Source organism: Leuciscus leuciscus (genome assembly GCF_965113295.1).
Source record: "Leuciscus leuciscus genome assembly, chromosome: 24".
NCBI lineage: Eukaryota > Metazoa > Chordata > Actinopteri > Cypriniformes > Leuciscidae > Leuciscus > Leuciscus leuciscus.
In genome coordinates this window covers 6,971,405-6,993,587 of record NC_138723.1, presented here as the reverse complement: position 1 = coordinate 6,993,587, position 22,183 = coordinate 6,971,405, and the positions used below count along the sequence as shown (strand labels likewise).

The 22,183-nt window shown below is 36.6% G+C and overlaps 2 protein-coding genes across 2 annotated transcripts; one reads left to right on the top strand and one right to left on the bottom strand.

The window, feature by feature from the left end:
• Positions 1 to 3,870: 3,870 nt before the first annotated feature.
• LOC309489107 (G2/M phase-specific E3 ubiquitin-protein ligase-like) lies at positions 3,871 to 14,025 on the top strand. The gene is made up of 13 exons (XM_082157663.1): positions 3,871 to 3,988; positions 4,258 to 4,505; positions 4,592 to 4,660; positions 4,783 to 4,860; positions 4,934 to 4,981; positions 5,064 to 5,189; positions 5,571 to 5,744; positions 7,320 to 7,792; positions 7,879 to 8,189; positions 9,936 to 10,114; positions 10,200 to 10,372; positions 12,117 to 12,331; positions 13,243 to 14,025. The coding sequence occupies exons 4-13, from the start codon at positions 4,804 to 4,806 to the stop codon at positions 13,494 to 13,496; spliced, it is 2,010 nt and encodes a 669-aa protein (XP_082013789.1). The 5' UTR covers positions 3,871 to 3,988; positions 4,258 to 4,505; positions 4,592 to 4,660; positions 4,783 to 4,803; the 3' UTR covers positions 13,497 to 14,025.
• A 61-nt stretch (positions 14,026 to 14,086) lies between these two features.
• On the bottom strand, positions 14,087 to 17,923 carry LOC309489913 (uncharacterized protein). The gene is made up of 4 exons (XM_082158864.1): positions 17,666 to 17,923; positions 16,410 to 16,645; positions 16,099 to 16,283; positions 14,087 to 14,882 (listed from the first exon to the last, which is right to left on the bottom strand). The coding sequence occupies exons 1-4, from the start codon at positions 17,913 to 17,915 to the stop codon at positions 14,111 to 14,113; spliced, it is 1,443 nt and encodes a 480-aa protein (XP_082014990.1). The 5' UTR covers positions 17,916 to 17,923; the 3' UTR covers positions 14,087 to 14,110.
• Between the last annotated feature and the right edge of the window lie 4,260 nt (positions 17,924 to 22,183).

Sequence of the window (22,183 nt, the reverse complement as noted above, 5' to 3'; positions counted from 1 at the left end):
ATAATTAGTGTGAGCGGTGTACGGGGAGTCATATTTACTCAGTTCAAATGTCTGGAGCTACACATGCCTAATTACTTTCCTCCAGACCAACCGCTGGTTTGTTGTTGTTCAACACAGACTTCCAGCAATGAATTTACACTCATTCATCACAGTGTAAATTATACATTAGTGTGGTGTATATTGAAGCACAGGCTGAATGTGCAGAGTGGGGTCCATTCAAGTCATGCGTTCTGACTTGTTTGGAGACAGAATTAGGATTTAATAACTAAAACATCCCATCGGAATCATGTAATACACATTAGCATTTTTTTTTTTTTATTCAGTGTCTGGAAATATCATGAAGACGGAACTTTATTCAAGACATTTTAAGGGTCCCATTGCAGGCGGCTTTACAATTGTACAACAGGTAAATGTGATTTATTTGAACCATGTCTATGTCTAATGAAACTGCCTCTAAAACTGACACTGAACATAAATTAACATTAGAAACTGCGCACTGAAGAATTCTGGATTTCCCCTGAACTAACTGTTCGTTCTCATCGTTTTCAGTAGTAAATTACTTTTCTAGCCCTGCTGCACCCAAAATCCTCCCTGCTAAGCCACTCAAATATTCTCTGAAGATCTAGTTCAGCGCCCACTGTGTGCGTGATTGATCCCAGAGCTGATCGCAGAGCCGTACGTGGCAGATTTGGGTTGTTCTGCAGCCTATGAGAGCGTCTGCTCTTTGCCACAAAGGTAATTGTACACGGCCCAAGGGACTAGCTGACTATAGTAAGACATGCAACTCTGCTTGAACCAGAATGCACATTTTCAATGAACACCACGGTACTCTCCGTTCAATCTGTTTATTTTTTACTTGATGCACACTTTTTAAGATTTTTGTCAAAGAATTGTGTGTTTAAGGAGAAATAGCATTAGCATGAATAAAAGTAGTGTGCTTTGTACAGTATTTAATTAGATTACCATTTAGCTAAATGGAAGGTTAGTCATTTGAAGTATTGTAGTATTTCTCTTCCGTTGAATATTAATAAAACAAAGGACATAGTGATTGACTTTAGGAGGTCTCCACCTAGTCCTTTGATGACAACAATTAAAGGTCGGCACATTGATATGGCAAGCCGTTTTAGCTTAAATTGTACCCAGCGTTACTCGTCGTAATTGCATTTTTACTAGTAAGAATTCAATTAGAGAGCTCTACAATTCAATTCTTACTAGTAGCAATTACAATTAGAGAGCTCTCTAATCCAATTATTACTAGTAAAAATTACAATTAGAGAGCTCTCTAATTCAATTATTACTAGTACGAATTACACTTACAGAGCTCTCTAATTCAATTCTTACTAGTAACAATTCCAATTAGAGAGCTCTACAAATGAATTTTTACTAGTCATATGTCTCCATTGACTTCCATTCATTTTTAATTACAGAGCTCTACAATTGAATTGTTACTAGTAAGAATTACAATTAGAGAGCTCTACAATAGAATTGTTACTAGTAAGAATTACAATTACAGAGCTCTACAATTGAATTGTTACTAGTAAGAATTACAATTAGAGAGCTCTACAATAGAATTATTACTAGTAACAATTACAATTAGAGAGCTCTCTAATTACATTCTTACTAGTAAGAATGTAATTACAGAGCTCTCTAATTGAATTTTTACTAGTAAAAAAACGAATTAAAGATATGTATAATTGCAGAGCTCTGTAATTGAATTAAAGAGCTCTAAAATTGCATTCTTACTAGTAACAATTGTATTAGAGAGCTCTCTAATTGGAATTGTTACTAGTAATAATTGGATTCGAGAGCTCTCTATTTAAATTGTTACTAGTAAGAATTGAATTAAAGAGATCTGCAATTGCATTCTTACTAGTAACAATTGAACTAGAGAGCTCTCTAATTCAATTAAAGAGCTCTGCAATTGAGTTGTTACTAGTAAGAATTGAATGAGAGAGCTCTCTAATTGTAATTTTTACGAGTAACAATTGAAATAGAGAGCTCTCTAATTCAATTGTTACTAGTAAGAATGCAATTGTAGAGCTCTTTAATTCTATTAGAGAGCTCTCCAATTGGAATTTTTACTAGTAAGAATGCAATCGCAGAGCTCTTTAATTAAATTCTTACTAGTAAGAATGCAATTGCAGAGCTCTTTAATTCAATTATTACAAGTAACAATTCAATTAGAGAGCTCTCTAATTCAATTGTTACTAGTAAGATTTACAATTAGAGAGCTCTCGAATTGAATTCTTACTAGTAATAATTCAATTAGAGAGCTCTACAATAGCTATTCCTACTAGTAACAACTGCATTGTGGAGCTCACTATTCAGTGCCATCTCATTATGATAATCGTGCCTCATGTTTATTCATCTGCCGTGTATAAATAGGCAGGCGGGAAAAATTGGCCCACATATGAAATGGACGAAGTAGGCCTACAAGGTGGCGACGGAGCACAGGATGCATTATCTGCATTTGATCGTGTTTTAAGCGCAGTTTCGCGTGTTCGACAAGAGTTGCAGCAGTCAGGGGACACTAATATTTTGTCATCTACAAGACAGTTGTTTCGCCGATCCCGGAGTGAAGGTAAAATTCGATGCAACAACACTTAACAAAAAACCGTCATGACAGTGCTGTCTGAATTACAGGAATGATTCGTATGTTTTTCATTTAGGATCAGGCCGTTACTCCCGATTTTCTTGGCTTAAGCATTGGTAGTAGTGGTGCATTTACAAATCTGTAACCGCACGTAAAGTTAGTGAGGCTGAATTAACGTTAAGTCATAACTTTTTCGAAATTTCAACGCTTCATCATTTGTGTTAGCCTGTCAAAATTGATGGATGATCGAAACTTATAATTTCAGATCAGCCAGAACAATTATTACATCTTTTTATGAATGTTATCCTAGAGATTTCATTGTAACTTAGGCCTACGTTCAACAGGACGCTGGTTATAATTGTAGATTAACACCAAAATATGTTTTTACATAGGCTATTTTTAATAATAAAAAAATACCTGTTAACTTTGAGTTTTGTTTAATAGCACATGTAAGTTAGCCTATGTCTGGCCGACATCGGCCCATGCAACAACAAACGTCGGCCTCCCTCCTTATAACATCGCAGAGGTAGACTATCGGCCAGGTAACTTATATGCAGATGTCCTGTCAGTCAGTGCTCTATTTGTTTATATTTGTTTCTCTATTTCTCTGCTGCTTTGGTCGCCCCTCTTTACGGGAGGCCAATGTCGTGTTTATATCTATCGCGTTTATATCTATTTGGCTGTAACCTGCCCCACCCCTACTTTTCTGAATATTACCATTCTTAAGTTGTATTACATTTCGTTGTGTCTGATTGTATTCTGTTGTATGCCCCGTATACATAATTCTCCTTACATGTACTTTTACTGTTCATTGTAAAGTGTCTTTGAGTCCTGGAAAATATAATATAAAAATAAAAAGATATAATAAAACTTATTTTATGTTTGCGTGTGTCAATCTCTTTGCATTCAAACAACAATGTATTTTATAATTAACCATTTTAATAAAGGATGTGATAAATCTCTTCAATTCAATTAGAGAGCTCATCAGAGGAGTGAGGTTTATTCGCACAGCGACTACTAGCTGGCCTCCGTTACATTTGCAGATTCAAGGTTGATGAAGACAGGTGCATATGTGATTGAATGAGATGAGAGATGACAGAAGTTTTGCAGTCTAGGATATGTCCAGATAACTTGCATGTCCAGGGTGGGGGCAGTCTGGTTGCTACTTAAGTTTAATTTTGAATTCAAGATACTGTATGGTTGTGTGCTTTATTAAAATTATTCATGGTGGTGTAATGAAATTTGATTGTGGTTACTTTTTATGTTGTGTAGGTCAGCCCGCTGGAAGAAGGGTGAGGCCGACATGGCATGTGAGTATTTTTCTGCTTCCAGGACCTAACATCTCCAGGCTACCTTCAGCCAGTGAACGTGCTCAACAATCACAAAATGGATTAGGTAACTAAACTTTAATAATTACTACTTGCTTGTTGTATGGTTTTGTAGCAGTCTGGAGCGATCTGTTTACCTTTACATATTTATGTATAATATTTGAGCTGTAGCTTTTAAGTTACTTTTTAATAATGTGACTTTTAAATGACCAATTTAATGTTGCCTCAGACATACTCCTAAACTGCCAGTATTTATGAATTCAAGAGGGTTGGCTAGTGGGTGGTTTAGCCTCAGGAAGTGCAGTCTTTTTCATTAATGTTTTTTTTTTTCAATAGGGAGGCCGCTTCATGAAACGCAGCAAAATCAGTTCTCCAAAGTTAATTTAAATTGGAGTCTATCTGAGTTCAATCAATACATTTGCCAGAGTTACCCACAAGTAAGCCTAAATTTGGTAGGCTTTGAGTTGGCCAGGGCAGGCAGATGCAAGAAACTCCAAAAAGTTCAAGTTGCCTCTGTTAGGGAGCTGAAGGTAGCCATTGGTAAAAGTAGACTGTATATCATACCTTTGGCTGAGGTATATCAGGTATGTCAAGCAAGTTGTGTTGGTACTGTAGTCTCTAACATGTGATTTGCTCCTATGAACGGTCCAATATTGGCAATGTTTCTTAGGAATTGGGATCTGATGACATTGCATCTTCAGAACAAATTGAAGAAACAAGACATGCATGCATCACTGAGGTAACTAAAATAAGTTTATTTCTGATTAATAAGCAGTTGACAAGCTAATTTTGGATAAACATGAGTTAATTACTTTAAAAATGAAGTACTCCTTTCTACACTGAATTTATTTTTATTTTTAGACCATTGAGGAACGTAGGGCTATGTGCGAGCAACAGGATCGTGAATACAACGCATCATTATTGGCAGACAGAGAAAAGGTATGCTTTTACATGGTACATTCAAATAAATTAATTTAAAAGAACGCATTATCAACTAAATTTCCTACATTAGGAGATGAGACAGCAACATTTACAGGCCCTGGAAGAAAGACGCCTAAAGGTAACTGTTTCCTTAAACTTTGTAATTCAGTCTTAAACTTTAATTCTTAAAGCTTTCAAATATAATAATTGATTTGTTAAAGGCAATTGACGAAAGACGACAGAGGATGGTATTGTTCCCAGAGCCTTCTGATGGTGTGCCTCTTCGCTTTAAATTCCCAAATGGAATTATGAAAACCAGAAAATTTATGATGTCAGAATCAATTCAGGTAATCTGTCATAGTATGATGTTTTGTTTATGGTACTTAAACATCCCTGCAAACTTGTCATCTTTAGGCCAAATTCACCAATCTGACATTGAAATTAAATAAAACTACTGATTTCAGCACATTTCTAGAAGAATTCTAATTCTAGATCTGGTTGATCTGCCTGTCCTTCTCACAACCTGCTTGATACTGTTCAATCCTCAGCACCCATCCATTTATTAAAAAGTTGTAGCAGGGTTGGAAATATTACTGTTTTTGATTGCATATATTCAAATTAGCATTTTAAATAAAACAATAGCATTCCATTAAAAAAAAAGAACTATCCATTTTGATTTCATGGTAATGTTTCTTTTTTTCTTTCTATTTAAATTTATTTTCCCCCAGACGTTGTTTGATTTTGTGGGGCAAGAAGACTCATCCACTGAACATTTTAGCATAAGAGAAGCCACATCTGGCATTCCGATTCACAGTAATGTCCTGTCAGGATCAATCGAGGACCATAACATAATGGGTTTCTCAACTCTCTATATTCTATGGACTCCCGCAGTTGAGGAAGAGGTACAGTGTTTGGTGTTTTTATCTTTATTTTTTATTTGCAGTGTCTTTATCATTGATTGAACAAATGTAGCATGCTGCCTGTTTAAAGTGGTTCTATTATGCCCTTTTACAAAGTCTTGATTTTGGGGTGTACTAGAATATGTTTCCATTAGGGGTGGGAATCTTTAGCCTCCTCACAATGCGATTCTGGGAGTCACGATCAGATTCCAAAATTATTCTTTATCTACTGTTTCTAAGATTACCAACTCAAAATAATTTCATTACATACATAATCAGCGGGAGATCTAATAAGCTGCGTTAATGCACAGATCTCTTTAGAAATATACGAAGATGTGGTAAGTCGGAAGTTCTGTCCGTTTAATCACTTAAGACATGACTGACTGTTTACATTAATTTCGCGTCATAAATGTATTTTGAGATGCAAGTACATTTAACCACTGTAAACAAAGACATACACATAACAACATTTTAGTAACTAAACTGAATTTTATTAGGTTTAGTGACAATATGTTACAATGTTTACATGGTACAATTTCTGGTAAGCTACGCTTTTTTTATATTATTTCAATTCAATTCTTGTGATTTGATTTAATATTGACTCATTTGGATAAATATTAGGTACACAAGATAGGCGTTAATTTTTCTCAAAGAGTTGAGAAAGTTGGCAGCTCTGCTTTCCAAACATTATAAAAGATTATTTCATGGAATTTGTGTGAGCAATTGGAAACAATATAAAAAAACAATGGTCAGAATCAATTTTGAAATTCTCAACAGATTGTTTTTTTTGTTTTGTTTTTCTCCCACCCCTAGTTTTCATACTTGGTGGTTTGGAAAAGCACATTCTTATTCAGATTTTACATTACAGCTCCTCTTTCCCCTGTCTGGCTTGAATGCCCTGTTTAGTTCTTGTTTCGAGAAAGGCCCTCCATCCAAAATGTAGAATGTGCTGTGATTTGGTTTGCTGTAGGGAAAATCAATTCACATATCACTTGTTTTTCTATCTTCTGCCGATTTGAATCAATTTACAAACTTCTAAAATCGATGTTCCAAATGTTTATTAATGGGGTGATGTTGGGTCAAAGAAGGTGAAAGGCACTCGCGAGAGCAGTCTTACACATTAGAGCAAGTGCACAGGTTTGCAATGAGGGAAGCATTTTGACTGAAGCTGGCTTGATGACAACAACAGTTTCCATTTCTTTTAACCAATATAAAAAAGCCTTAATCTTTAGTTACAAGCAGTTCTTGCGATCATGTGTACTTTTTACACACAAAAAGTGCATTCAACGTGGACTCGCAAGCAGTTTTTCTGTGGTAATGCCTATAAAAGCAAATTAAAACATTCTGTGAGGCTAAAGTACTAATATTGAGAATGCAAAAGCCTGTATTATACATTTCTTATATCCACTATATCCACATCCACTGATAGGATTCAGCTGATAATCACTTTCTTTGATTCTAAATGTCAACGCTTGCATAAACCAATCATAAACTGTAAAATGGCCCCTTAACTGTTTTGATGTTGTCATTTATTTGTGTATTGTAAACCAACCTTTACCTTCTATTACCCATCACCAGGTACCATCAGAGTTGCAGATGGCCTACACTATTGCACCTCCACGCACATCTGCCCCTTCACCTTCATCTCCACCTCCATGCATGTCTACCCCTTCATCTCCACCTCCACGAACGTCTGCCCCTTCACCATCACCTCCACGCATGTCTACCCCTTCATCTCCACCTCCACGAACGTCTGCCCCTTCACCTTCACCTTCACCTCCACCTCCACGCATGTCTACCCCTTCATCTCCACCTCCACGCACGTCTGCCCTTTCACCTCCACGCACCTCTGCCCCTTCACCTTCACATTCTCTCTCACCTCTACACATATCAATTCCCTCACCTACCCATACACACCTGCATGCACAGTGGTCTCCTGGACCTTCACCTCCTGGATCTCCTGGCATCTCGGGTTCTCGCTGGTCTCCTACGCCTCCAAACTGGTCCCCTTTAACTATTCCCTCTGAAACATTTGAGGAAACTGATTCTGTGTATGCGTTTCATGACATTGGCTTTTGTAGTATTGCTACAATATTTTATGTCATTGCTGAAATGTTTTTCTTTTTTTTCTTTACAGAGCTAATCTGCAGGCCATTTTAATGAAGCTGGTTAGCAAAGTGGATTCCAATAGATGTCCCACCAGCAATCAAATAAATGTGTGCAGAGAAAATATTTTAAATGGAAGCATGCAAGCATTTAAGCGACGCCGTTTTGACCCAAGTGGAAAATTAGATATTATTTTCGTTGACAAGGAGGGTGTGTCTGAGGGGGCTGTAGATGAAGGAGGTCCTTCCAGGGAATATTTCCGATTATTAATGAAGGCAATACAGCATGCTAAAATCTTTGAGGGGCCTGAACAATGTAGGCAGTTAACGCTTGATACACATGGTAAGTATCTAAAACATCTGTTACTATTGTTATTAGGGCTGTAGGATATTGGAAAGTGGACATTGTAATATGTTATTTTTGATTTTATATATTGCGATAAGAACTTCATGAGATGACTTGAATAGCTCTATTTGTAAAGAATTAATAATTCTAGAACAATTGGGATGAATATTGACACACAAAGACATAAGCAACTGCGATTTCAAGGATACCTTCTGAGATTGGCATTTTGACATTTGTGTGTATGTCCATTCTGGCGCAAATAGACGCCGAAGAGAACACTTCCACTGTGTTATGATGGTTAGACTTTGCAATTGGTCCATACAAATAAACAATCTCTGTAGTCTGTACTAGACGTCGCACATCCTGTAATGTGACTATTGCGGATACGCACATCACTGTATGAAAGCTTAAATATATCATGCAGCCCTAATTGTAACTCTTGTTTCCTGATGAAGGGAATGGAGACATTAGGCTTGTTAAACTTAAAGCGGCACTTATACAGAGCTGTCTGCTCTAATTGCTCTTGTGGTACTTTGTCATACACTGATCAGTCTGTGCAGTGCCTCTTTAAGTTTAACAAGCTTTTTATGTTTATACTGTCATATTAGGGTCTCACTTAGGAGCCTACTTACATCTGAGTAGTAAAGAAATTGCTAGTGGAATTTGCTTGGCAAGCTACTCCCCCAGACAAATGGGTATATTAGATGGCAGACTATTATACAAGATGGCAGCCTGCATCTGCTCCATTAGCTCTATGCTGAGGAGCTGAGACTGTCCTGGCCAGCAAGAGATATGATTATTTGTTTGATTGCAAACTGTGACTGGAAGAGCGATCGCTGTGTGCAACCATAGACAGTCAAAGAATTGGACACAGCGAACCCATTGACTTCAACAGAGAAAAGTGAAGCAAATTAGAAGCACTCACTTCCTGATGGCTGAGCGTACTGCGCAGACTCAAACTGAGCTTGACGACATAGATGTGACGTGAGCAACCTGTCTGTCTTCATTCCAGAAATCTGAATCATTCCCTTCCGAAACTTGCAGAGACGGAGATCGTGAGTAGGAGGTGTCCACGAGCTAGGAGCAGGAGCAACTTTTGCTAAGTATTCTGATTAATAATTTTGTAATTTTGCCTACTAGTCCCCCTGATTGCGCACGAGCTTCTCCTCCTGTCCATACGGTAATCTCTCTACTGTGCGACAGAGAGTCGCGTGGTTATGACGCAATCGTTAGCCTATTTTTACAAAAACTGTTTCTACGGGGCCATAACGTAAGATACAAGGTAATGGAGCCTTTTTTTACATTGTCGTGTTTCTTTAGAAATAAACAATGGATAAACAGAGTTTTTAAACACCTCAGATGTAAAGTTATTCGCTGTCTTAAGTGACGCCAACATGAATGGGTGTCAGTGGAATGCTAACAGCAGGTGATGGCTTGTTAGCCAATGGCGGCCCCCAGGGAAGGTATGCTTTCCAGGTGCTGGATTACCCCCTTGTGTGCAACCACTCTGCTTCAAAACAAAGATCTGAGTGGATGCAAGCGGCCATCTTGTATACCCCCATATGTCTGGGGAAGTAGCTTGCCATGCAAATTCTATTGGTCATTTCTTTACTACTCAGTGGTGATTGGGCTTCCAAGTGAGAACCCAATATGTCAGTATTAACATGACGTGACACATTACTGACAGAAAGGGAGCTTTTAATTGATTAACTCAAAATATACACATCTGTGTTTTGTTTTCAGCTCTTGACACCAGGCTCTATGCATTAATTGGCATGATGATTTCAGTGTGTGTCATTCATGGCGGTGTTGGCCCACACTTTTTTTCCAAACGACTGTTCCTGCAGCTTTGTGGGGAAAAAACAGAACCTGCTGTCTTTGATGAAGTTGGAGACCACTCCTTCAAAGAAAAACTACTCAAGGTAATCTATTAAGACCATAATCTCACAGACAGGATCTATTTTAAACATCCAAAAAGTCAGCTGTTTTAGTAACTGCTTGTTTTAGATAAAGGAGGCAGAGACCGTAGAACTGGCAAACAATGCCATAAGTGAGGCAGAGGACAGCCTGAGCATAATGGGAGCACTTCGAACTGTCAGATCGTTGCAAGAAAGAGATCTCTTGGTCCAGTCGGCCTTGGGTTTCTACACCGATGGACGTACTCGTGCTGCTTTGGCACAGTAAGTGATTACCCCCTAACATGCTGACTTTTATGCTAGTACTGTTAGGGACCTCCGCACTAGGGATGAAACTATTACTTTTAAGTTAAGCAATATCTCATGTAGGTTTTATTTATTTGTGTTTTATATACTGTCTGCTTGGAGGTGCTCTAGGCATATGTTATCTTTGATTTTGTTTTCCCTGAAGAGAGAGATACGTGTTTTTTGAAAACGCAATTACACAATTACACGTTTGCTACATTTTATCTGTGAAATGAGAGTTCAGTGTGTCTAATAAAATCAACACAAATGATTTATCTCTCATGCACACGCGATATTATATATTTTTTTATTTGGTCTGCCTGATCCGCGGATATAACCTTGTTCCGCTTCGGACAAATCAGCATGATCATAACATCTGTGATCTTATTTTTCCTGTAGATAATGAGTAAAGAGACCGAATGACACAAATCAAGGAAGAAATCTTATTTCACTATTTAAAATAGCCCGTTGGGCTGGGCATTGATACATTTGGTAGCCCGACTGAAAGCTACAATAGCCCTGGGATGTCGGGCGAGCGATTTTGTGAGCCCTGCCACAATTTAAATTATCATAATACATAGCGTAGATCACAAGATATTCCTCACGAATTACAACGCATAAAACTCCACAGGCGCACATACTGTAGCTTTGTAAAATCAAATGTTGAGGAACTCAGAGGAGTTTTTTTTGGTGTAGTTATGACTCAGAAAACTCTAAAAATGTCTTGAGGGCTTAAAGGGATAGTTCACCCAAAAATGAAAATTCTGTCATCATTTGCTCTCCCTCAAGTTGTTCCAAACCTGTATGATTTCCTTTCTTCTGCTAAACACAAAAGAAAATATTTTAAAGAAGGTTGGTAATTAAACAGTTGCTGGTCCCCATTGACATCCATAGTATTTTTTTTTTCCTACTATGGAAGTCAATACCCCAAGCGACGAGAATACTTTTTGTGCGCAAAAACAAACAAAAATAACGACTTTATTCCACTATTTATTTCCTTCTCTCTGGGCCTCGTAGTGTTTTTGCGCTGCGCGTCTGTGTTATACATCATCACGCATGACACACATGACCAGCATCGGCCAATAGTGAGCCTACGTGGTGACGTGTAACACAGACGCGCTGCGCAAAAACACTACGCGAACCAACTAGAGGTCCAGAGAGAATGAAATGAATAGTGGAATAAAGTCGTTATTTTTGTTTGTTTTTGCACACAAAAAGTATTCTCGTCGCTTGATAAACTTAAGATTGAGCCACTGCAGTCACTTGGACTATATTAACGATCTCTTTAATAACTTTTCTGGGCCGGCAAGTTTCAATCACTTAGAAGCCTATGGAGAAGTGATCAGCTCTCAGATTTCATAAAAAATATCTTAATTTGTGTTCCGAAGATGGACGAAGGTCTTACGCGGTTGGAACAACATGAGGGTGAGTAATTACTGACAGAATTTTCATTTTTGGGTGAACTAACCCTTTAATAATTCAGTGAAACGATGTTATTGCGAATATTATTGTTACTTGTTAATCATTGTGTCAGTGTTTTATTCGCTTACGGGTATATGATATTGCATTTTTGTCAACAGATCCACCTAAATATACTGTATTGATATCCTCAGTTTTGCAGGACGGGAGATCTCTAGGAGCAGGATTGGGCACTCCTGGTTTAAAGGGTTAATGATTGATATTGTGACTTCCATATTTTTCCCCTAATCTGCTTGTTTTATAGGTTTGAGGATGGGTTACAAACCTTGGGTCTGCTTGAGGAAATCAAGAGTCAGCCTCGTGTTTTTGAAGACCTTTTTATTAACCTTGAAAAGCCACTACAGGCAAAAGATTTGTCGTCTTTGTTTGAAGTGTGTTTTTCACCAGTCGGAAGCAACAGACGGCAACAAGAGAACCAGACCATCTGCTTCTGGAGAGACTGGCTTATAGATGTGGAAGGTATGCATTACATTAGAATATGTGCAAAAATAGAAAAACATTACTTTCAATTGTAATATTTCACACTATTTTTGTTATTTATTTATTTTTGATCAAATAAATGCAGCTGGTGAACATATGAGACTTCTTTCAAAAATATTAATGTTTCCAAAGTAAAGTTTTGACCGCTATAAAACAGTTTGTTCTGGTTCTTGAACCTCATTGGCTGAGAGCCTTTTCCAGCCATGATATATTTGTGTTTATTGCTTTATAAGCAATACATTTTATTTTAATGTACATGTACAGTACTGGTCAAAAGTTCGGAAACATCACTATTTTTGATGTTTCTGAGAAGTCTCTAATGCTCATCAAGCCTGCATTTGTTTGATCAATAATACAGAAGAAAACAATAATATTGTGAAATATTAGTACAATTTAAAGCAATTGTTTTCTATTTGAATATACTTTTAAAATATAATTTATTTCTGTGATGCAAAGCTAAATTTTCATGAGCCATTACATTAGCCATTTTGCCACATTAGCCATTTTGTTACATTTTATCAGCTTGGAAAATACACCAATTTGATTATAAACACTGGAAATGTAATGCATCATTCTGGTTACGAGTCAGGTGTGAATTCCGTGTTCAGGAAAAACAGTGGAAACCTGGCTATTGACATACTATTAGTTTTTATTATTCATATTTTTAAGTTTTTCTTTAAAAAAGTTTTTTTTTAACTGAAGTACTGATCCAAGTAGACAATTTATTTGAGTAAATGTTGCCTTGGCAACTAGCTGAAATAAAATATGAAAATAAAAATTATGTATTTTTTAATTTTCAGTTTACATTCATTTTATTCCAATTAATGTAAATGCCTTTTATGGTTTTGGACAATTTTTTTAATTATTATTTATGTTTACCTTGTTTGTAGAAGGAGAATGCAGTCCTCTAACAATGGAGATGGTCCTTGAATTTGCTTCAGGAGCATCAACCGTGCCTCCACTTGGGTTTTCTCAACCTCCCCAAATCCAGTTTCTACATGGAACTTCAGACTACAAACGAATATATCCTGAGGCCAATACATGTTTAATAATACTCAGACTGCCACTTCACAACAGTTATGATGACTTCAAAACATACATGACTGACGGAATAATGCAGGCTCCAACCTTTGGTATTCCATAAGAATGACGTGACTCATTTTTAGAGTGCCATAAAAGGGTCAAATTGTGATGTTTGGAGACTAATTTACTTAATCAGTTCGTCACTTTAATACATTTCTTCTGAAGTCACATGGAGCTTCTAGACCTATTGTTAAATTGGTTTTCTGTTAATTTCTTGCAGTTTAGGAGAAGTGTATATCTAAAATTACTACAGCATTTCATTTTTTTCTTTTTTTTTAAAACGATGCTGAAGTTTTGGAAAAACCTTTCTGAAAAAAGTGATTTTGAAAAACTACAATGGCTTTATGCTGGCTTTTTTATTTACAGTCACCTAGACCTATTGTTCGCAATCTGGTTATCTGTTGTTCTCACAGGTTAGGGGAAGTATATAAAATGTCTATTTTCCTGTTATAGAACAGAAATGGGGTTTTGAAAAACCTTTCTGAAAGCAATGATTTTGAAGAACTACAATGCATTTGTTTTATTGTAAAAAGAGTTTCAAATGTATTTCTACAAGTGAACAAATAAAGTAATGCATTTTGATAAACAGGCCTAATAGTACTGTACTGTATAAATCTCACACACTCTACAGTTTTAACTTGATGGCTGAATGGTCTAGTTATACATATTTTTAACCTAATCTTGTAAGAATCTGGAAATTTCTCTGCAGCAAGTCATATATTTTTCCTTCAGGTCAGTAATTCTTATCAGTGTATCTTTAAGTATTTGCCATTGTCTGTGATGCAAGTTAATTTGTGGTTGAGTAACCACTACAGCTCTTTCGAGGGCATCCTGATTAACTTCCAACTGAGTAAGCTGGACTCCATATCGCCCCAGCATGGTCTCAAGTTCTTCATTGTATGGGTCTCTGCTGAAAACGTTGTTAATGGCTGTTGTGTCCTGTTGACGGTTCGCAACCATACCTTCCATCCATATCTGGTTGGGTGTACGATTTGATTCAGTACGTAGCCTGTGACCGTTCCATGCTGCTCTGAAAGTGTCCAATCTTTCCTGAATGACTGGCAGGTAAACTTGTTGTACAGAAAATCTGTGTATGTCATTGTCTGGATCCAGAATTTGCTCATCCTCAAAGGAATAAAACAGGTGGTAAAAGTATTGAATTACCTGGGTAAAAACATCTCTCCAGAGCCTTTCGATACGCTGGTTGTGTACAGATCTTCCAGTGATGTGACTCCTCCGTTCATCACCATAAATCAAATTCATAAGCAAAGCAACCTGAGTGTTTTCTCCACCACTGTCAGACCTCACTCTGGATGGAAGTCCATACTGAAATGTTGCTCCAACAAAACTGGCCAACACTGTCAAAGCAGTGTTATCAAGGTTTGCTCTTAGGTAAGTGATGACTCGAGAGTGTCCATCGATCCCTCCGTGTGTCACTATTCCCCATCTGTGTATATAAATTAAATTATTCAATTTAGCAAAAAACTTGTTTACACCCCCTTTTTGAACAACAGTTAATGTTTTCACATTTTGTAATAGTTGTGAACAAGTCCCTTGATTGTCTTCAGTGTAAAATGTTGGATCTCAAAATCATGCATGAATCTGCAGGACCTGGAGAATTTGTGTACTATAGGCAGTTTTACTGCTTAGTTGTTTACTAGTCCCTTATTTAACCCATCAAAGAATGTGAAAAATCCAGGTAACAACAGAATATTAAGAATCAAAGTGTATATGTGAACTTTAGAATGGTTTTATAAATCCAGCAATTTTGTCTCGAGTATACGGTAGGGCTGCACGATATTGAAGAAAATTGCAATAAACTCATTAAATAATGCAATATGCGATACGATAATGCTTAAAGTGTGTAAAATAACTTAAATTATCTTTAAAATATATTTTAAATGATATAACCTACATGCGTGTTTCACATTCTTTTTGTGACTAGAAAACACCCCTACAACTTCTGAAAGTGAACAGCAGTGTTTTACTGTGGCATAAGAGGTGTTATTTTAACATCAGTGTAAACCATGGGGTTTAGGGTTTCAGGTTATCCTACATTAGGGTTATTTAACAACAGAAACTGAATAATCAAATGTAAAAATAAAACACTGCTTAGTTTTCACTGTATGAATTAAATATACAGTATGTAGTATACTGATTCTTATTAAAGCTACAAAAGTTATTCAGCCAAGAGCAGTGAGTGATTTTCTCTTTCTTTTGTTCATGACCCCAGTTATTGCAAGCTGTTGCGATATGCATATCATGATATATAAATTTGCGATATTTAGATCATTTTGATATATTGCGCAGCCCTAGTATACAGATGTAAACATGTATACTCATGCAAACTGTTATGTGAAATAGCTTATTTGGGGCAGTAAAAAAAAAAAAAAAAAGAGAGAAATGCAAATTTTTTCTAGCACTTAATTGTGTTAAATTATAACATTTTGCACATTCTGCAAAGTGTATGCAAACTTTTGACCATAACTATATGTGACAGAAACATATAGTTTCTGAGTGTGTTTCGACAAAATGTGAGTGAGAGAGATTGTGTGTTGCAACTTGCAACTGTAAGAGAGTGAGAGTGTTTAAAATGTGTGTATGAGTGAGAAAGTGAATGTACAATGGATTTAAGTGCACAGACAAAACGTTTCAGTTAATACCTTATAAGCCGCATGTGCCCATCTATGTGCCAAAGACTGTTTGGAAGCGGGACAAAGTATGTCCGTCTTGCAACAGCACAGCTCCACCGTTCAGCTGCTGCTGCTGGGTTAATTTTACTGAGCATTTTACGCACACGTTGTCTTGGTACATGTATCCCCTCAGCTGACAGGTATCCTTGCATCATCTGTTTTAAAACAGAAACTTGTGAAAACAGAGTGCTTGTTCATGGTTGATTAGAAACAAAGATTTTTTATTTTCAAAAAAAAAATTTGTAAGAAAGTAAAGGTATGTACAGGCCAACAAAATGTACCTCATAACCTGATTTGGGATACTGTCCATGAAGCCTTTGTACACACTGCTCTAGATCATCATCATCAATTTGGGTAAATCGGTCCCTCATTCGTATACCCAGGGCACGGAGTTTGTGGTACATGTAGGAGGTTGAGCATCCAAGCATCCTTGCCATGGCCTTGGCTTTGAACCCCTGTTTAAGCAACAGCTGCAGTTGTTCCCTGGTCACGTCTAAGCTTGGTCTACCCCTTGAACCTATTGCATAAAGTACAACAAAACAAACTGAATTATTCCTTCACAAAACAGAATTGAACATGTGGCAAAACACTATAGTTAAATACAGATTTAAGGTTTATTTACCAGAATATGTTATGGATGTCATATAACAATTTAAAAATACATAATCTAAAGATATACAATCTTTGGGGTCAGTAAGATTTTTTATGTTTTTAAATGAAGTCTCTTCTACTCACCAAGGCTGCATTTATTTGATTAAAAATACAAACAAAAACAGTAATATTGTGAAATATTATTCCAATTTAAAACAGCTGTTTTCTATGTGAATATACAGTAAAGTGTAATTTATTCCTGAGATCATAGCTAATGTTCAGCATCATTACTCCAGTCTTCAGTGTCACATGATCCTTCAGAAATCATTCTAATATGAGGATTTGATGCTCAAGAAACATTTCTCATTATTATCAATGTTGAAAACAGTTGTGTACAATTTTTTTTCAAAATTCTTTGATGAAAAAAAAGTTCAAAAGAACAGCATTTATCTGAAATCTAAAGTTTTTGTAACATTAAACACTACCGTTCAAAAGTTTCAGTTTAAATAAATGCTGTTCTTTTGAACTTTCTATTAATCAAAAAAAATTTACAAAAAATTGTACACAACTGTGTTAAACATTGATAATAATAATGAATGTTTCTTGAGCATCAAATCCTCATATTATAATGATTTCTGAAGGATCATGTGACACTGAAGACTGGAGTAATGATGCTGAACATTCAGCTTTGATCACAGGAATAAATTATATTAAATTAATAAAACATTTAATAAAATATATTAAAATAGAAAACAGTCATTTTAAATTGTCATAATATTTCACAATAAATAAATGCAGGCTTGTTGAGCAGAAGATACTAATTTGTTTGTCAAGTTTTTGTCTTCTTTTTTAAAAACCATTAAAAATCTTACTGACCCCAAACTTTTGAACGGTAGTGTGTGTATATATATATATTGATTGTGTATGTAGACCGATGTAGACATACCTGTTCGTATGAGCGGGGCAGTGGTGGAAAGGACTTGCTGATGCCTCGATGTGATGGCTGTCCGTAATACCCGTAGACTGTCAAGGAGATCATTGTATTTCTCCAAATCATCTTGGCTTATTCTCTGTATATTGTTAAGCAACGAGTCGATCACACTTAAATCATAAAGCGTACAGTTCCCACGAATAAAATTTCGTTTGATAGATAAAATCTTTCTTCTGACTGCATTAATCACGGATAACGCCTCCATTTATGTTCTCTGTTGGCGGCACCGGATATAAACGCGTGACCTGAGACAAAACATTCAAAAGTGACGCGCATGCGTCTTTGAAAGAACACAGGTTATACCAGGCAGCAGGCACATATATGTTTTCCAATTAAAAACATGGTTGAAGATGTTGGCTCCTAGGCTACATCCCAGTCATCATAATGTAACAGTAATATGAATGCAATTTGTTATATAATATAGTAATGTCTAACCACGCCTAAAGGGGCTTTTATTTTGAAAAGTAGGAAATGGGTGTAATTTGTTTTTTTGCATCTAATGAATACAAGTTTTTACTAGTAATAATTGCATTAAAGAGCTCTCTAATTGTAATTCTTACTAGTAAGAATTGAATTGTAGAGCTCTCTAATTCAGTTTTTACTATGATCTAATTGAATTAGAGAGCTCTGCAATTACATTCTTACTAGTAACAATTCAATTAGAGAGCTCTACAATTCAATTATTACTAGTAAAAACTACAATTAGAGAGCTCTCTAATTGAATTATTACTAGTAAGAATGCAATTGTAGAGCTCTGTAATTATATTAAAGAGCTCTGCAATTGCATTCTTACTAGTAAGAATTCAATTAGAGAGCTCTCTAAATCAGTTTTTACAAGTAATAATTGCATTAAAGAGCTCTCTAATTGTAATTCTTACTAGTAAAAACTGATTTAGAGAGCTCTCTAATTGAATTCTTACTAGTAAGAATGCAATTGCAGAGCTCTTTAATATAATTACAGAGCTCTACAATTGCATTCTTACTAGTAATAATTCAATTAGAGAGCTCTCTAAATCAGTTTTTACTAGTAATAATTGAATTGGAGAGCTCTCTAATTGTAATTGCTACTAGTAAGAATTGAATTGTAGAGCTCTCTAATTGAATTCTTACTAGTAAAAATGCAATTACGACGAGTAACGCTGGGTACAATTTAAGCTAAAACGGCTTGCCATACATTGACATTGTCGATACTCATAAATACTTGGTTGTGGTGATTGACAATAAGTTGAGTTTTCAACTCAATCTTTTGGCCGTTTGTAACAGGGTTCAACAAATATAGTTCTTTCTGAGGAAATTAAAATCATTTAGAGTTTGTCCTACAATGATGATTTAGTTTTACAAACAATGTATTGAATCTGTCCTATTCTGTATTGTGGCATGGTGTGGCATTTTAAGTGAGACTAATAAAAGGTGGCAGGGACAATTATTGGTGTAGATCAGACTGGTCTTATATCCGTGGCTACTAAACTGTTCTGGCCCTGATGAGAGTTGACTTACTTAGTATTCAGAATTAATGAATTTATCAAGAACAGAGTGTATGCCTCCAGTATAATTTGTTGTTTATAATTTATGATATTTTGTATATAATAGTCTATCTAATATGTATTACATGGACATGGTTAGTGTTCTGGCTCCTTGCTGCAATCCAAGTTTCCCTAAATGGTACAATAAAGTCTGAGTTTGAAATTGTTTCTGACAAAAATGTGCTTGCTCATGCAAAACTCACCCCGGTGTTGTGTCGAGACAACAGTATTTGGCAGGCACTTGCTAATCCATTGATAATCATTTCTAGGGCATTGCTAGGGTGTTTTAGGTGATTGGTAGGTTGCTACTAGGCAATTGCTAATGTTTTGTTTACATCAGCCCAGTGAGTTTATCATGCAGGCTACATTGCTACCAGTTGAAAAAAATATGTTGGAAAAGCGAATGTATTTTGAAAAAAAGCGAATCTCTGGAGACGATGACGTCATGCACATGCATATTACGTGTTCAGTCTATAGTGTTTCATCGGCATCTGATGGTCTGGCAGCAGAATACAGTGTTTTTAGATGTTTTCGCGGATCCGTGTGAATGGGGATCGTTTTGACAGTGGTGTCGTCTGTACGCGGAAAACTCAAAGGAAAATTTCTCCGTCTTAAGCATATCGTTGTCATGTAAACACACCCTTAGCAATGCCTTAATGTAGAATTTTATTGCCAATGAACGTTGTTTTAAAATGTTACACGTTGTGGATGAATTTCGGAGAGGAAAATAATGTAATTTCTATTTTAAGAACAAACATAAAACAAACACAACAGAACTACATAAATGCTATTCACAGTGCATTTAAATGTTCATTAAATTGATACAAATAACAGACATGCCAACTAGTGACCTGATGCAGACTAATATACACATAGCTTAAGCGGATTGATAATCTCTTGGTCTGGAGCAAGGTTAGGGTTAGCTAAGGTTAAGGTAACGTGAAAATAAGTGGGTCAGTCTGAAATCTGCCCCAATGGCTCTCAATTAGAGCATGCTGCAGCAGGCACGGAGCCAGGATTCCAGTTTTGGATGGGCCAGACCAATTGTGGGTGGGCCTTATATTAAAAACATTATCCAATCACTGTTTAACCTAATAAAAAATTATTGACTAATATACTGTTATATTATCTGTGCATATACATAATATAGATTTTAATAGCTTGATGCTCTTTAAATATTTTGTTGCACTGTAAAAAGTTTCGGTGCATAGGACGGACCTCTCCGCTATCGCTCTCCGTGGTTCTGACCAAAGAAGAGCGCTTTGGAATCTCCATTACGCATCATCATACACATCATACCTGGGCTGCATTTTCCGATAACGTTGTCTCTTAGCGCGCTACGAAGACTCTAAAGGTATAACTTAACTAAACTACCACTAAAGGTATACCATTGCTAGGCGTCTTCAGGGCTATCATCCACTCACGAGGCAGAGGCGCTGAGAGGCAGAGGTGCTGGCGCCCTCCTAGCAATGGTGCTGTTTTTGGTAAAACATGATTTTGACCACTTCATTAAGTTTTGTTTTGTAGAAAGACTCTTTTTAAAAGATTTTCATTTTGTATAAATTGTATCTTAATTTTGATCAATGTTTTATCAACCAATTGCCTGTATTTAATAAATAAGATAGCAGACAATGTAATAAGGCGCCGACACAATCACTTGCATTGCACGTGAACTGGAGGGTGCCTCACAGATTTGAGAAATATAGGCTGTCTATTATAGAAAGCTTGAAATGTCTACTTTTATACGAAAATATTCAAAACCAAAAGAAATAAGCTACACTCTCTGATTATGTAATCCATATGAAATGTGCATTTCTCTCTGGCGTTCCTGGCGAGTCCGCATCGTCAACTTCATCTTTGCAGCGACAGAGAAAACACCAGTTTATTAATAAACAATTAAATGTCTCCTTGCTAATTTAGACACATTCATAATCATTACTTTTACCGGTTCTTTGTGGCAAGCTTTATGCGTGCGGTCATAACGCTCATTATCCTGTAGGCTATATAGCCTATTTAAGTAATTAAGTTAATATAAAGGGGCGATTTGTCAGCGAATGGCTTAAATGAACAACTAGTCGACTAGAATTTTTTTTTTTTTGTCGGAGGCAGCCCTTATTGCACATATTTTGGAACCAGCAGGCCATTCTGGGTTGAGCGAGTGACCCTAAGCGGAATGAGCGAAATGAGCGAGCGGAGCGAAATATTCAGAAATGCGCTCTCCGTTCACTAGCTCTGATCGGAACAAACCCGAACCTCACTGTCTGCTGAACTTGCGCAGAAACATCAAAATAGACAAAGCCAGCTTTTTAAAATTGTTTTAAAAACTAAACATTTAGAATAGTTTAGTACAAAATATGAGCTTATTGACGATTTTTTTATAATTCTTGACAAAATTTGAATATATTAAAAGTTGTTTTTTGTTTTTTGAAAAAAAGTTTTGGGTGGGCCTGTTGAAAAGTGGGTGGGCCTAGGCCCATCAGGCCCACCCATAACGCCGTGCCTGTGCTGCAGTTCCTTTTTTCACCACAGATGTACATTGGAAAACTGTGGGGCGCAGTAGAGCTGGCAGGACTCAGGCTCCCCCTGCTCCACTTAGTATCATGATACAGTACATGCCTGCAGAAGCATACGCAAAATTTTTATATGTCCCGCTCACTTTACAATTTAAAATAATTTGATTTTTTAGCGAACGCATTCTCATCCTAGGGCGTCATATACTGACGCTTTTGACATTTCGTCTACATCCAACGCACATGGCACCCTTTAGCGTCAATATGACTCGCACAGAGCTTTGTTCGGTTATGGGTAGGTTTAGGTCTGGGGTAGGGTTAGACCGCTAGGAGGCGCCTTCTGGCCCATATCTATCTGCATCTCATATTGACGCTAAAGGGTGCCATGTGCGTTGGATGTAGACGAAATGTCAAAAGCGTCAGTATATGACGCCTTGGGA